The sequence below is a fragment of the Manacus candei genome, unplaced genomic scaffold, assembly GCF_025592945.1.
Source record: "Manacus candei isolate 608988 ecotype Guabito, Panama unplaced genomic scaffold, ASM2559294v1 h1tg000002l, whole genome shotgun sequence".
Classification (NCBI taxonomy): Eukaryota; Metazoa; Chordata; class Aves; order Passeriformes; family Pipridae; genus Manacus; species Manacus candei.
In genome coordinates, this window is record NW_026138050.1 from 2,044,271 (window position 1) to 2,060,401 (window position 16,131).

The 16,131-nt window shown below is 46.3% G+C and overlaps 1 protein-coding gene across 1 annotated transcript; it reads right to left on the minus strand.

Annotated features, from left to right (window-relative positions):
• Positions 1-4,441: 4,441 nt before the first annotated feature.
• TEKT4 (tektin 4) lies at positions 4,442-12,344 on the minus strand. The gene is made up of 6 exons (XM_051778426.1): positions 11,758-12,344; positions 9,992-10,062; positions 8,283-8,426; positions 7,236-7,458; positions 5,918-6,072; positions 4,442-4,788 (listed from the first exon to the last, which is right to left on the minus strand). The coding sequence occupies exons 1-6, from the start codon at positions 12,283-12,285 to the stop codon at positions 4,569-4,571; spliced, it is 1,341 nt and encodes a 446-aa protein (XP_051634386.1). The 5' UTR covers positions 12,286-12,344; the 3' UTR covers positions 4,442-4,568.
• Between the last annotated feature and the right edge of the window lie 3,787 nt (positions 12,345-16,131).

A 16,131-nucleotide genomic window follows, 5' to 3' on the forward strand; every position in this document is an offset into this window, starting at 1 on the left:
TCTTTCTGCAGGAAAACAGCTTTTCTTTGCCCTCCATCAATCAGTTGTGGTGGTGCTTTTTCCCCGGGGCTGGAGACCAGCCAAGAGCATTTTCAAGTGTGATTAAAGGATCAAAGGACCTGCCTGGAGCTGTTTGGACAGGACACAGTGACAGGGGCTGGTTTCTGAACTCAAACCTTCCCTTTCCCAAATCCACCCAGGGTTGGGCCAGCCCTGCACCTTCACTGGGAGCTCTGGGAAGGCAAAGGGACAAGGGCAAAGGCCCCATCCGTGCCCTGATGGAGGGTGGCAGGGACAGGGCTGGGGGCCTTGGGGGATGTGCTGCTCTCCCTGATTTAGGAAAGCTTTAATTTCAGGGAAAAGTGGAGCTGGGCATTTATCAGCATGGAAAATAATAAATTGAATTGATCCTTTGAGTCAATCCAGTGATCCAGGATCAACTCTTGGTTAGAGCAATGCTGCCTAAACTTCCCAGAGCCACAGGAATGATTTGGTTCCAACTCCAGCTCCATCTTTCTTTGCTCCCCTCACAACCATTTTTCAAATTAAAAGCCTGTTTATCTAAACCCCACTTCCATTTGCAAGACGATTTTTAGCTTTTTTGCAGTTACCAGGTCAGACTGTGAAGAACATTCAGAGTGATTTTGATTTAAACACCTATTTATTTCTTTCCTAGAAGAAAACCAGGCTGTGAGCACTTGGAAATCTCCTTTGCCTCTGGAAAAACCTGACTGGCAGCACAGAGAGATGGAAGCAGGGCTGGTACATCACGGGGGAGTAATGAGGGTTTGAAGACAGTCCCTACAAAACTCCTATTCTGGGCAGGCCCCAAACTGACATTTATTTACAGCAAACATATAATTGAAATGTCAGAGGAGAACAATTAAAAGCCTCCAATGACATGGATGTCAAGGGGAGCAGTGCTGGGATTTTGCTTTCAGTGCAAAGATGGATTGGGGCTGGTTTTTCCCTTTTCAGTCATTCCTTAATCTCTTTTCAATGTCATGATCTATTAAATACAATGTGGAACAGAAGGAAAAGGTTTTAACCTCCAGCACCTCGATAGATTTTGCTCCAGCAGTGGCTGAGGGCTTAGATTTTAGTCATATTCATAGATACTCACACAATATATAATACTTATATATCATGGATGTGATCTATTATATATTTTATGTTATATATTAATGGCTTTAAACTAAAAGAGAGTAGGTTTAGATGGGATATTGGGAAGAAATTCCTTGGCTGTGATGGTTGATAATTTCTTTAAAAACCATTTCCTAAGTGTTAATCAAGGAATCCCACCAGGGGTTGGGTTGGAAGGGACCTTAAAGCACATCCCATTCCAAACCCTGTCCTGGGCAGGGACACCTCCCATGGCCCAGGTTGTTAATCCCATCCAGGTGGGATTTGTGCATCCAAAGGCTGAAGCCAAAGGAAGAGCAGCTCCAGCTCCAGCTGGGGCTGCACACCCAGAGCAAGTCCAAGAGGTGGAAGAAGCCAACAGGAAGGGCTCCAAGCAGGAGGATCCACATTCCCAGAAGGATTTTAACCTGCCAGAAGCACTTTCAGCTTTCTCCTTGAGTTTTGAGGTTCACCCTCAGGTTATTCCCTTTTTCCAGCTGGTCAGACAAGGTCATGGAAAATCAACACAGCCCTGGACAGCTCCTGGGCTCCAGACAATTCCTTTGCTGCAGAACATCCTTTGATTGTTCTTGACCTTCAGGACATGATTGCAATTCCACAGCAATGATAACAACCTTCAAGAGATGGTCCTTTGGGCATTTCTGGTTGATATTCCACACATTTCAGAATAAAAAAAAAGGGGAAAAAAAACCATTCTTCCCCCCAGTATCACATTTTTCCAAGGAGACACCGAGTGAGAGCATCAGCACGAGGGGTCTGTGTGTTTGCTCCATCACACCACAGCCCCCCCATCTTTGTCCTGGTTCCCCTTGTTGTCCCAAGGGGATTTGCACCAGGTTGGTCACCAGGGAAATTGGGCTGGAAGTGGATTTTTCCCACAAAACTCCTGGTTCACCCCAGCGAGGACACGTCAGGAATCAGAGCTGGCACAAGGAGCAGAAACTGTGTTTGCAAGAGCTTTGATTAAAGAGTCAGCTGGAATTTGGAGCTGTGTGGGGGTGGGAGGCTGAATCCTTTTAATCGAAATGTTGGTTTAGGGGAAAAACTATGGGATGTGTTTTCACACAAACACAGAATTAGGAGGCTGCCTGTGTGTCATCCCAAAGGCTGGAGGCTCCTGTTTCTGCAGGATGTTCTCCTGGGGATTTTCCTTTTCCTCAGCACCAAAGTTCAGCCCTGAAAATATCAGGAGGTGACATTTGTGACAAACCAGGCGGTGGCTCAGCCTGGGACCTGCCTGATTCCAGGGGCGAGGTGTGAACAAGTTCTGGAAAAACTTTTACCACGCAATTAGAAATCCTAAATGATTTCAGCAGGGTTTAGCCAGGAGCTGGTCCAAAGAAAGGCCAAAATTTGGTGGCCCTGCAGGGTGTGAGTGGCTACACAGGTATCCCCAGGGCCAGCTACCTTTTTGCACCCAAAAACCCAACGTTGTGGTGCCAATTTGAAGAGTTCTGTTAGTGGTGATGAGCAGCTCTTTAAGCTGGTAGAGACAACCAGGAATCCTCTGCTGCAAGTGCAAAAAGCTGTTTGCTGTGTTTCTCAGACATGAAGACACTACAACAAACCTGCCAGCTCCCTGATTTTTTGGCAGCAGCCTGTGGTTGGCTTTGAAGGATAATCTGCTGCCAGGTTTCCACACAAGTGACCTCTTTGAACAGGCAAAGTCTCCCAGGTTTCCACAGAAAGCACAAAACAGTTTTACAACCAAACTGGCTTTTGTGCAAATAAATTGGACTTTGCAGAGCGAGGTGGGTGGTGGCAGCTCTGCTTTCATCTCTTGCACACTTGAACCCATTTGGGTTTTAAGAGCCTCTCCTGACAAGAGCTCCTCCACTGCAGCAATCCTAAAAACGATCTGCTGCTCACAAGGATCCTTAATCACGAGCCCACATCTCAACAAGGCACTTCATGGGGATGGGAGAAGGGGATGAGGTGGAAATACGGCCAAAGAGGGGTGGATTTCAATTTAATCCATGGGTGATCCTGCTCTGCTCATGGATCACCCCCAGCCAGGGTGGGTGGCCCAAGGGGGCAGCTCAGGGACCACTCTGAGGGCTCCACCAGATGGGCCCCATGACAAAAAAGGGGCAGAGATGACACAGAACAGAATTTCCATTATGGTTTCCTGCATTACAGGGTTTTTTTACTGTTAAAAAGCAGCTGGTCAAAGACAGAAAAAAAATATAATCACAAAGAGCAAATCTATTTAAAAAAAAAAAAAAAAAAAGAAAAACCAGAATTTTGGAGCCCAAAGGTTGTTAAAAGAGAGGTTTGGGTAGGGAGCCTCGAGTGCCACAGCCTGTTTTTGTAGGAATGGGAGCAGCTTTTAGCAGGAGGGCAATTGTTGGGGCGTGCTCTGCACATCCTGAGTGAACAGGACACAAATATGTGTCCTGGACACATATTTGGGGGACAAACAGCTCAGTTTATACCCTGCTCTGCCTCACAGGGCTGGGCACAAAGCTCCCTGGCCTGGGGTTTTTTGGGGGGTTTGGCCTTGGAGGTTTTTTTTCCCTCTTTGACCAGCTGCTTTTAAACAGTAAAAAAAAAAACCCTGTAATGCAGGAAACCATAATGGAAATTCTGTTCTGTGTCACCTGTGCCCCTTTTTTGACGTGGCACACATTTAACCAAGTGCCCCACTAAGCTAATGGCCGAGTGACATTTGCTTTGGTGCTCTGCTGGGGGAGGTGGAGCTGTTGTGTTCTCCATTAGGGGTAATAACCCCATTCCCTGCTTCCAGGGAATAGCTGGAACACGTCAGGAGCCCAATTCCACGTGCAAGTGCTGAAGTTTAAAAGTCAGGGGCGAATTCCCAAGCTGTTTAGTTGGGGTTTTTTTTTCCTGAAAAAGCTTAAATTTATTGACTTGAAGGTTCAAAATCCTTGGCCACATTTCAGCAGGGAGTGGTTTTGCCAACAGACCAATTGTCACTTGGGCAAATTTGGGGGGTTTTATTAAGAATGTTTGAGCAGCCTGAAGTCTGTCCCTTGTTTCCTTGCTGCTGGTGGGATCCTCAGTTTTCTTGCTCTCATTTCAAGCTAGAAATGTTCTGTCTCCACCTGGGTATATTGTTATTATTCACAAGATATATTCCCTCGACATATTAGGGTGAAACCTCCAAGTGTAAAATACTCTACACCTATGATATAGATATATTGCAGAAGAAATGAATTACCTTTAAGCTGTTTTAAATTCACTGTAAATAGGTTTTGCAGAAGGGAAGACTCAAAGCCCACCATGATACATTAATTATAACCCAAGTCAAAACCACAGGGAATGCAGCAATTCTGTGAGTAATAATATCCATTTATTTTATATTTATATGAAAGATTCTAGACTTTTTTTCCACACTTGCCAAGGGCTTAACAGAAAAGAAGGAGTCCTATTTTCCCCCCAGATTTGCAGAGTTAGGACAGAAATCACTGTTTGTAACTGGCTACTTCCAGATCCACGGGGTAGCGGATCCGGAAGGTCATGCACTTCTCCCTGTCAATAAAAATGCTGTTGGCCTTCACAGCTATTTCCTTCTCCAGCTTCATCCTTGTCTCCTCCAGGTTCTTCAGGCACTGCTCAGATTCCATCAGTTTTCTCTTCAGGGCTTCAAGGAACACCGTGAGCTCTTCCACTTCACTCACCAACCTGGAGGGAACGACAGGAGGGAATAAGGAGGAGAAGGAGGCGCTCAAAGAGAGGTCAGCTGGGATGGGAATAAAGATCAGCAGCTCTGGGATTCCTCACAATTCCTCACAATTCCTCACAATTCCTCAGAAAGGAGCTCAGAGAAGTCCAAGGAAAGCAGAGCTCACTTTCCCAGCCTCCCACGATTTAGGTAGTACCCAGAAGTGATTTAGGGAGTACCAGGAATTCATTCAGGCAGTACCAAGAATGTCTTTTGCTGCTAAGCACGGTGGAATTATCCATCCTCTAGGATTGTACCAGGAATTAGAGGGCAGTAATTGTTGAATAAGTCACCCAGTTTGGAGTGAATCAGAATTTTGTTAAACCTGGGTTTGGAGCTCTGCTCTCTGGTATAAAACTCAAGAGATAAAGTCTTTGCTCCAAAAGTGCAGCAGGTTTTATGGAAGCAGCAGCACGGAATTTTTTTAAAAAGCAGCAATTAAGTTTGGAAGCAGCACAGACATTCAGCTCCAATCCAGTGGGGGGAGGAATATAAATAAAATCAATAAAATATATTTAAAATATTGAAATATTTAAAATAATATTTAAATAATATAATGTAAAATAGTAGAATTTATATGAGATCATAAAATAAAATATAATAATAAAATATGTACAATAACATATTTAAAATAAAATATTTTAAAGAATAATATTTAAATAATATAATCTAATGTAATGTAAAAATTATAATTTATGTAATATAATGAAGTAAAATATAATAATATTTAAAATAACAGATTAAAAATAAAATATTTAAAATAATAATATTTAAATAATATAATGTAATGTAAAAATTAAAATTTATATAATATCACAAAATAAAATATTGTAATAGTATATGAATATTATAAATATTATAAGTATTATAAATAGTATTAATATTATAAAATATAATAATATACTAAAATTTGCAATAACATATTTTAAATAAAACATTCCTGACGGGGATTTCAGTCTGTTGAATTATTTGTGACTTATATCAGAACCAAACTGAGTAAGAAAAGCTAAAGGCTGTGTGTTACCAACAGAAAGTGGAAAAACTGTCCCTTTAGGATAGAAAAGGCCCTTGGAGAAGTTGTTTAATTACCTGAACTGTGGTTCATCCTTGCAGAGCTCGATGTTGGGCCTGAAGGACCTGTCATAGAGCCTGGTCTGAGCCACTTTCAGGTGGGTTTCCTTGTCCCTGATGGCTTTTTTGAGAGCAACAATGTTGGCTTCCTCGTCTCCAATGTCCTTGAGGATCTGAGGACACCCAAGGAAAAGAACTGGTTAAAAAAAATGAGATTTTCCCTGAGCATGGATAAACATCTGCTCATGGGCCTGGTGAGGCTGTTGCAGTTGTGACCTCATATTTGGTCAGAATTTAGGAGAAATTATTTTTACTTACTCTTTATTTTTACTATTACACTGAGAATCACATCTTGGATCTGAAAAGCAGCAGAAAATATTCTGCAGCCTGTTCAAAACCTCTCCCATGTCTCCCGTGGGATGACAACCCATCCCACCTCCAGGAAGTGCTTTTATTGTAAATCTTAACTTAATTTGATTTTAGTTGTAAATTTCCTCCAAGAAAAAAAAAAATTGGGTTATTTTGAATGAGATTGAGAGCTGCTGATCAGCTTGGAAAGGCAGGGATTTCTGAGGGAAATGGGAAAGACAGGAAATCCCAACCCCCTTCTCCCTCACAACCACTGACACGGGTGGAAAACATAAAACCTGCCCAGCTGTCATTACCCACCAGGGCCAAGGAAGGACTATTTTTCCACACTTGTTTTAACACAAAACAAGGAGCTGCTCCATGTTGGAGAAGGGGAAGAGGCTGAAGACACACCTTATTCATAGAAGAAATGAAAGTATTAAGGTGGTTTGGAGCTCTTTATTCTCATTATTACACTGAGAATCACATCAGAGAAGCAGCAGAAAATTCTCTGCAGCCTGTTCAAAACCTCTTCGTGTCTCACATGGGGGGACAACACATCCTCCCTCCAGGAGGGGCCACCAGGTCCCAGGGAATGACTATTTTTTCCACACTTGCAATGGCCTGACAGGAACCAAGGAGCAGCTCCAAGCTGGAAAAGGGGAAGAGGCTGAGGACAGCCCTTGGCAGGACCTGCTGCCACCACCGCAGCGATGGCTGGCATTCCCCAAAACCCAGAACCCTGGGAATCCTCCAAAGAGAGCTCCACACTTGGAGGTTTTAGTTCAGCCCAGGCATGGATGGAAGTGTTTCATTTTCCTCAAGTTTAAGTCCATCCCAACAAAAGCAGAAAGAGCAGATCTGGAGCCCCAGCCCAGCTCCAAAGGCTCTTCCCAGACCCTGAGCTGGCACAAAAGTGTTCGACACCCGACTGGGACTGAGACATTTGAGAAGACAAATCTGCTGTGACCTTCTCAGAAGGACTCACCTTTGCCAGGTGCTGCTCCAGCCTCAGTTTGGCATCATCCAGCTCCCTGCAGTGGTTGTCGAAGGCCTCGTTGACGGCCGCCCGCTGCATCCGCAGGTCCTCGGACACGTCGTGGATGATGTTGTTGATGAGGGAGCGGAGCTGCACAGAGGCCAATTTTTCCTGTTCTGCACTATAAATGTTGTCATGGCTGAACTGGGCCCAGGTCTTGGGTGTGGAGGCGCTGGAAGAAGAGAAAAATGGGAATAACATGGGAATCTTGCCCTCCAGAAGACAACCTGAAGCCGGTTCTCTCCCTGCAAAAGCGCCGTCAACCTCTGCACTGTTGCTTGCAGCGTAGACTTGCCATGAAGGGAGAAGACTAATCCTTTAACAAATTAATAATCTCTCGTTCCTGTGGCTTCTGAGGGGAGCCATGAATGACACAAAATCAACCAAAGCTCTTCCATCTTTAGCTGACACTGCTGAGGATCAAAAAGCAGACACACAGACAACCTGGGCTAGTGGGAGGTGTCCCTGCCCATGGAATGGGATGGGTGGGATGGGATGAATTTAAGCTCCCTTCCAACCCAAACCATTCCATGATTCCATGATGCCTGGTTACACTTGGCCATGTGGAGCAGCAGAAGGAACCACAGCCCTTGGGACAGGACATCCCTGAGAGGGGAGGGGGAAGCCCCAAGGTTGATGTTCCACCGCTCCTGTCTGTGTGCAGGAAGCAGCACTGGCCTTTCCCAAAGGAATGACTTGCCTTCCAATGTCAAACAGCAAGTCCCAACAGGATTTAGATCAGCCTTCAGCAGCACAAAGCCAATTATTTCCAAAAAAAACCCCTCCAAGCTCAGCTTGCCTGTGCATGGCCAGCTTTGCCATCAGGGGTGGTGGCATTAACTCTGCTCTCCGTGGAGCTGTTTTAAACCTGTTTTCTGTGTCCAAGGAAGCAGAATCCCCCCTTTCATTCCCATCAGTGTCAGCCTGCAGTGCCTCCAAGGATGTTGTATTTTCCTGGGGTCATTCCAGGAGGAATAACTGACAGGAATCACTCACTTCTCCTCGAACTTGACGGAGCTGGGGTGGAACTGGATGTTGGTGCTGTCGTTGTTGTAGGTCACACATTTGTCATCTATGTGATAGGTCTCCACCTTGTCCGACCAGTCCAGCTCACAAAACTCCTTCTGAATCCGATTGGAGCTGAAAAGTTAAACCCACACATTGTTAGTGGGGAACAACCCAAGCCCCAGACCCAGCACAGGCACTTGGAAGCTCAGCTTTGGGCCTTTGTGTCACCAGAAAACTTCCTTTTTGTCTCTAAAATCCTCCCAATCCCACAAGCAGCTCCTAGAAGGACACTAAGCCTGATTTAGGTGGGATATTGGGAAAAAATCCTTCCCTGGGAGGGTGGGGAGGCCCTGGCACAGGTTGCCCAGAGAAGCTGTGGCTGCCCCATCCCTGCAAGTGTCCAAGGCAGGTTGGAGCAGCCTGGGCTAGTGGGAGGTGTCCCTGCCCATGGCAGGGCTGGCACTGGATGGCCCTGGAGGTCCTTCCCAACCCAACCCATTCCTTGATTCCACTGTCCCAGACCTCCAGTCCAGCTCTGAACCTGCTGAAGGCTCAGAGCTCATCCCCTGAGACAAAGGAGTGGTTGCACTTGGGATTTTACAGAATAATCCTCAAATTTATGTTTTTTTTTCAGCAGTGGGACAGCTGCAGTCATGGAGAGAACAGGCAGGTTTGCCCAATATTCCTCCCATGGTAAGACATCAGGGAATACCAGTGGAAGACTCATCCTCCCTTTTCACCAATCTACTGAGCATATCTCAAACTCCAGACCTCCCCAAAGTGATCCCACACATTCCCTGAGCCCTCCTATCCAGCCTTCAGTGCAGTTTGTCCTTGGAAGATACAAGTCCTGTGATATTCAGATTCAAACTGCTGCTCTGTCGCCAATTAGAGTCACACATCACCCGATTAATTAACATTTCCATTCCCAAAGCCTGCGGGTCGTTATCAGCTGGGGACAGCAGATGTCACTCTCACCCAAGGAATTTATATTCTACCAGAAAATGGAACTAAAATGGGTCTAAATGGGACTAAAATGATTTTACAAGAATTACAAAAAGCCAAATAGGCTCCTCTCGTCCTCTAATTGATGTAACAGAATTAATTTATATTATTTTGCATTTATAGCCATTCTTTTTAAAAGCAATATTTTATTTTATCTGGTAGAATAGGAGCAGATTAAAAAAAATTTAAAGTTAAAATCTCAAGGTTTCCAGCAGTCAGATACGGTTTTATTGATGCATCTTAAGGGGTCAGGTAACATCTTTCCAAAGGGTTTGTTAGAAATTCCAAGCAAATAATCCTTTGGAAAGGCAGTGAACACCCCTGCTGGGACAGATTTAAAGTTCACACTGACACCTGGTGGCAAAAAAACTCATTTGGAAAAGGTGAAATTCCTTTAAAGCAGCCAATACACAAATCCATCACAAGGTGCAAGAATCATCCAGGGAATACTTTTATAGCAACGGAATTTAGTGTTGGAAAAAATCAACCCCACGTTGGAAAACAGGCCTGGAAATCCAAATCTACTTTATTCTACTTGAAAATCCTCGAGTTTCATCACTGCCTTTTCCAAATTGAAATGGAATTCCCACAGCCCATAAGCACTGGTGAGGTCTTTATCCACTATTCCCATGTCCCAGGAATTATTATGGCTCCAGAAATCAGCTGCTAAAGTAGCAGGGAAAATGTCCTACCGGATCTGGTTGGTGGCTTGGATTATAGTTCTTTTCAAAAGATCCCGGATATTCCTGATAAGATCAGCTTCCTAAATAAAAATATGGATATTTCTGTGACATCCAGAGCAGGACACACCATCCTGCCGAGGAATTTGATTTCAGTGGTGGTGGATAAATCAATAAAACTGGATAAACACTGAAATTTTCTCACCTGTTCTTAACTTATTCTGATTTTTTTTTGAGGAATCAGCAGATCCTGAGGGAACTCAGCTCTAAGTCTAAGGCAGCAGCAATACCTGGAATGCTTCTAAAGCCTGGGAATTCGTTATTTTCATATTGCCTGGGTATTTGCTGGAAAATTTTATGTTCTGCCATATCATGGAAGGCACAGGATGCCCAGGGAAGCTGTGGCTGCTCCATCCCTGGAAGTGTCCAAGGCCAAGGTTGGAGCAACCTGAGCTAGTGGAAGGTGTTTCACCTCAAATTGGAATGTTTAATCCAACACAAATGTGGCCAAAATGAAAAATCTCCTTCTTGTCATAATCTCTTGTCGAATAAAAAGTACCTGGTGCTCATTTCTGCTTTAGGGATAAACCATCAACAATCACTGACCTGGGGATTCCACGTAAATATAAAACCCCAGAAAATTCCAGCCTTTTCTTTGGGATTATTTAAAGGAATTTAATATTTGAGGCTCAAAAAAAAAAAAAAAGAGCTTTTGCATATGCAAACTTAATTAATTCTGCTTTACATCAATGATAGCTAAGGGAGGATCTCCTTGCTAATAAAGTTTATTCCCAGATTCCACTGATCCATGTCCTGTTTTTGAGAAATAAATGAGTGGGTGTGTCCCTGCAGTGTCAGATTCTCCATCCCAAGAAAGCAACAGGGACCAGAAAAAAGATCAGTTGGTTCCAAATGGAAAAGGACAATCATAATGGGAAAGAAAACATTATTTTTGAGGCATAATTAAAATAAAACCACAGCTGAAGGTTTCCTTTTACAAAGTGGGAGAACACTTCCTGCAACGGGTGAGTTGTTAAATTAAAAATTCAAAAGGGGTTTAAAGGGTTACATTTATAATAATTAAAATTATTTTGAGGTGGGGAATCAGTCTCCATGTAAATAAAGAGACATCCAGCTCCATGGGAGTTTTAAATGGAAAAGCCTCCCCTTAGCAATGGAGATCTCTCACTTGGAAAGAGTGACATAATGCAAAAAGAACAAATTCTCTCGTGAAATGACTCAAAATATAACTGAAAAATGGATTCCCTGTTGAGGAGATATTCAAATCTGACATTTAAAACTGAACTTCTCCTAATTAATGGCAGTCCAGGGCTGCCAGGGGGAACAGGCAGGAGGAAATGAGGAGGAATTTTCCTAATAAATGATTTTTCTTAACTTTGAGAAGAGTTCAAAAGTCAGGTTGTTTGGCTGGAGGAGCTGTGGCACCAGGATGGAGATGAAATGCTTTGATCCAGGTCCCTGGATTGGGACAGCACGGGACAACCTGGGGCTGGTTCCTGGGAGAAGGTCCACATTCAGAGGAGCATTCAGAGGGATCTGCTCTGCTCTAGCCACACTCCTGTGGTTTTAAACACTTTTTAAATAGAGGAAGGACTTTAAACAATCCTTTTTAACACTTGGAGTGACACGACACAGTCCAGGAGGGTCACTGGGCCTCGGCATTGTAGAAGAACCTTCACCTGCTGTCCGAGCTGCTCCTCGTTTCACAGACCGGAGCAGCGCTCGGGGACTGCCACCGACTTTAAGGTCCTTCTCACCTTCAGCAGCTGCCTCTCCACCTCATCAATGACCAGGTCCGGGGGCTGCCTCCTCTCCCGGCACTGCAGGTTATCGGTGACCACCCCGTAGGGCACCTCGGTGGCATCGAGGGTCCGCTCCAGCCGCAGCTTCTGCGCCGCCAGCAGGTTGGTCTCGGCGTCCAGCTCCATGACCTCCTTCTGCAGCTCCACCCTCCAGAAGTGGATGTCCTGCAGGCGCTGGGCCAGGGTGGTTTTGGAGTACTCCTGTGCCCTCTGGGCGCAGGCGGCCGCATGTCTGGTGAGGTGCTTGGACTCGGCCAGGTCGCGCTCCGACTCCTCGCCCACGGTGTACGCCCGGTTGTAGACCCGGGCGTTCCTGCGGTGCCACTCGGGCAGCTGGTACTTGGCGGTGCGGAAGCCGGCCATGGCCATGCCGCAGCACGAGCCGGGCCTCTCGTCGCGGACCACATCGCAGATCTTGCCGGGCAGGGGGCAGGAGGGCACGGCCGGCGGCACCGGCTCCTCGGGGAGAGCCATGGCGGACATGGCGGAGCCTCGCCGGGCGCTCCCGCCTCCCGCTCGGCGTCCGCCCGTCACCACGGCAACGGCCGCCACCAATGAGGAGCCGGCACCGCGATTTAACGGACACCTGCGCTAACCAATCGCAGTGAGGATACGCCCTGAGGGCGCCTCTGATTGGGGGATGCCGCCGCCTGCGCCCGCCCCCCGCGCGGCTTGTTGCCATGGCGACGGGGACACAAGGGTGGGGTGGGGGTGTCATGGCGGCGGGCGGGCCTCGTGGAATCATGGATTTCCCATGGTATCATAGAATAGTCAAGGTTGAAAGAGACCTTTAAGACTAACAAACCCAACTGTCAGTGTACCAGTGTCGCTGTAACCCCTAAAACCCTAAACCACATCGTCCAGTGCCCGATCCAGACGCTTCTTAAGCACCTCCAGGGATGGGGACTCCACCACCTCTCTGGGCATACCCTTCCAATTCCTGAGCACCCAAACAGTGCAAAGAATTCTTCTAACATCTGAATCTTCTCTGATCTTTAGGCCATTTCTTCTAGTCCTCACTGTAGACACAGCAGAAGACACTGGTCCCCCCCTCTCTGCAACTCCTGGGCCTGGGACTCTGCTTTTCTGACTGGTGCATGCCCACAATAACACATTTTCCTGCTTGTTTTGGAAATCCAGGAGGATTCCAGCGGGATCTCAGCCCAGCAAGTGGTGGAAACCAAGGGGAGGCTCTGTATTGCCCCCGCCACGTTTGCCCTGGGACCCAGAGAGCCCCTGAGGGGACCCGGCCCTGCAGCATCCACAGGGTTAAAGTCACTCAATTCAATCCATTTTGCACCTCATTTTGTTGTTACACTCAAATGTTCATTTTTAAGGCCATTCGTGTGACTTCAGTCTTGACACAAAGCAGGTGCTGATGAAATGCAGCTGCTGCTGCATCACCTGTTCAATTGGCACCTGAGGAGATTCAGCTGCTCCTGGATTTAGGGTGAATTTTGGGGGTTGCCATCACTGTGTAACAAGGAGGGGAAAGGGAAAGGGAAAAGGAAAAGAAAAGAGGAAAAGGGAAAGGGAAAAGGAAAAAGGAAAGGGAAAAGGAAAGGCTGTGAGGGCACACCTTTTGCTCGGAGTCCTCAGCACAAGGAAGGTGCTGGTGACAACAGAGGGCACTGTCGCCCTTGCACAGATCTCTGTCTTCAATGTCATTTTAATTCAGAAAATAAAAGGGATGAAACCTCCCGGTGCCCTGGAGGCCCCCTGGTGTCCCCTGTGGCCATCGGCTCCCTGGAGGGATCCTGGGGCTCCACTGGGCTCTGGGCACAACGCAGGGACCTCCGGCTGTGGCACAACCTCTGCAGGAGACACTTTGCCCTGGGACAGTTGGCTCTAAATCCACAGAAAGACAAGGATCGTTTTCCTCCGGGGTCCTGCACTCTCTGGGAAGAGCAGTGGATGTCCCTGGTGTTGCATCAGCGTTTGGGATGTGCCTCATGCCCCGGCTACAGCTCTGCCTGTCGGGCCTGTGCCACTGCTGGCACCACGTGCCTTCCAGAGTGTTGGAAAAGGAGATTCAGCCCCAGCAGAGATAAAAAAATCCTTCCTTTTCCCATCTGCAAATATTGCAGCCATCCCTCCAATTAAACAGCAGCTGGGGGGGGGGGGGGGTCTGCATTAGGAAAGCCACTGGAATGACACCCTTTGTTTCCCTCCTTTTTTGTGCATCTTCCCTTCAGGGCAACCTGTGCCAGGGCCTCTCCACCCTCACAGGGAAGGATTCCTTCCCAACATCCCATCTAACTCTCTTCTCTGGCAGTGTAAAGCCATCCCCCCCTGTCCTGTCACTCCTGTCCAAAGTCCCTCAGCTTTCCTTGTGTTACCCCAGCCCTACCTTTCCTTCTCCTTCTCCCTCTCCTTCCCCTGCTCAAGGCCTTCTCTGCATGAGGATCTACGCAAATATTGCAGTTTAAAGTACAATAAGTTTCCAGGAAAAGCCCTGCTGAGCTATTCACAGTGAAAGTCCTTGGTATGGAAAAGACTTTATTTTTAAATAAGGGCTCCAGCAATTTGTTATTAAGTGGTTTTTTTGGTTTTGTCTTTGTTTTTTTTTTTTTCTCTGAAGGTTTTAAAAGACCTTTTATTGGTGCCATCTTGGCACACCCACTCAGTGTCACCCAGGCAGGTTTGAAGGTGGGTCACTGAGGGCCGTGGTGGGACGTGGCCAAGGTTTCAAGCTTAGTTTGGGCCCTAAAGGTGACTGGGAAATTATAATTTTAGAATTCCAGAATCACTGAGGTTGGAAAAGCCCTCCCAGCCCATGGAGTCCCCCTGTGCCCAATGCCCACCTTGTCCCCCAGCCCAGAGCACTGAGTGCCACGGCCAGGCCTTCCTGGGACACCTCCAGGGATGGGGACTCCAAACCTCCCTGGGCAGCCCCTGACGATGTTCCAGAACCTTTTCCATGAAGAAACTATTCCTGAAATCTTCTTCAGCAGGGAAACACTGCCCAAAAAAATCTGTCAGGTCTTCCTGATCCAGTGCAGGGATTACTCCAGGGAGCAGTTTCAGAGCTGTTATCCCACCTGGTCAATGTTTCCCAAGGACCAAACAGATTTTGGGGAATATTTCCCCCAGGCTGTGTGTTGTTTGGGGTTGTTGGTCAGTCTAAGCCCCTCTTTGAAGCGTTCACAGATGCATCATGTCCTGACAGGCTGAATATCACTTTGTTACAAGAAATAAAAGCAAAATCCATTGGCATCTGGCAGATTCCAGTGTTCCCTTCCTCATCCAGGGCACATCCAGGTACCCCCTGTTTCAAAGCCATCCTACGACTCCAGGAATTTAATGTGCCACTGGAACATATAAATTATTAACAGCTATTCAAGCTCAGGGCACGAGCTGACAAAACACAGTGAAAGGAAAGACCAGAAATGTTTCCAGCTCCAATCTTTTGCTGGGCAATGGATTAGGAATTCTCTTGGCTACAATCCTTTTAACAGGAAACCTCACTCACCTGAGAGCAGCTCCTGATTCTCTACATCCACACTGACCAGGACAAGAAATCCTGGGCTCAAACTGCTTGAAAGAGAGGGACAAATTCTCCTCATGGTGACCCACTTGTTAGAATTTGGTTCAGTTTCACTACGAGTGGGCCGTTATTTTTTAAAATTTAATTTTTATGTAATATTTTTGTATTAATTAAGCATCATTATCCACTTTATCTGCTGGCTGCACACCCCAGCAGTGAGTGCCTTAGCAAGGTGATGGAGAGAAAACACGGCACATTCATCCACCTGATAAATCGGGAGAAAATGTGGTGAATTCGTTCAGAGGAGAGAAAATACAGACAATTATTTTCCATAAGGCAGCGTCTGGTACTGACAAACTCTGCCTGAGAGCGACAGAGCACAGGAATAAAGAGATTAAAGAGTTGGGAAGGGAAATTTTTGTTTTCACATCAACAAAGTGTTGCGTTTCGGCTTAAAAAATAAGCATACAATAAACATTTCAGCCTCAGGAGCTCTGAGGGTTGGCAAAGGACTGAGACCAAAGGCTACCTAAGAACGTGGGTGTTGTTTTTCTACCATCTCATATCCCTGGGATTAGAAACCTCTCTGCTGTTTGGAGTCTAATCACCCCTTCCTAGAATTCGATCGATTCGGATAACATTAATTATTTGTAGCATTATGAGCATTTCTTTTCAAAAAGAAGTTCTTTCACAAGCAAAACAAAGCCTAAGTGGAGTCATTCCAGCAGGGATAAATCCCCCAGGTGCAGCTTTATTTCCCAGCCTGGTGTCTGGTTGCAGAGGGTGTTTGAGGTGACCCCACTTTGAGTGGCAGCTGTCAAGGCTCTGTTTGTTTGCAATTC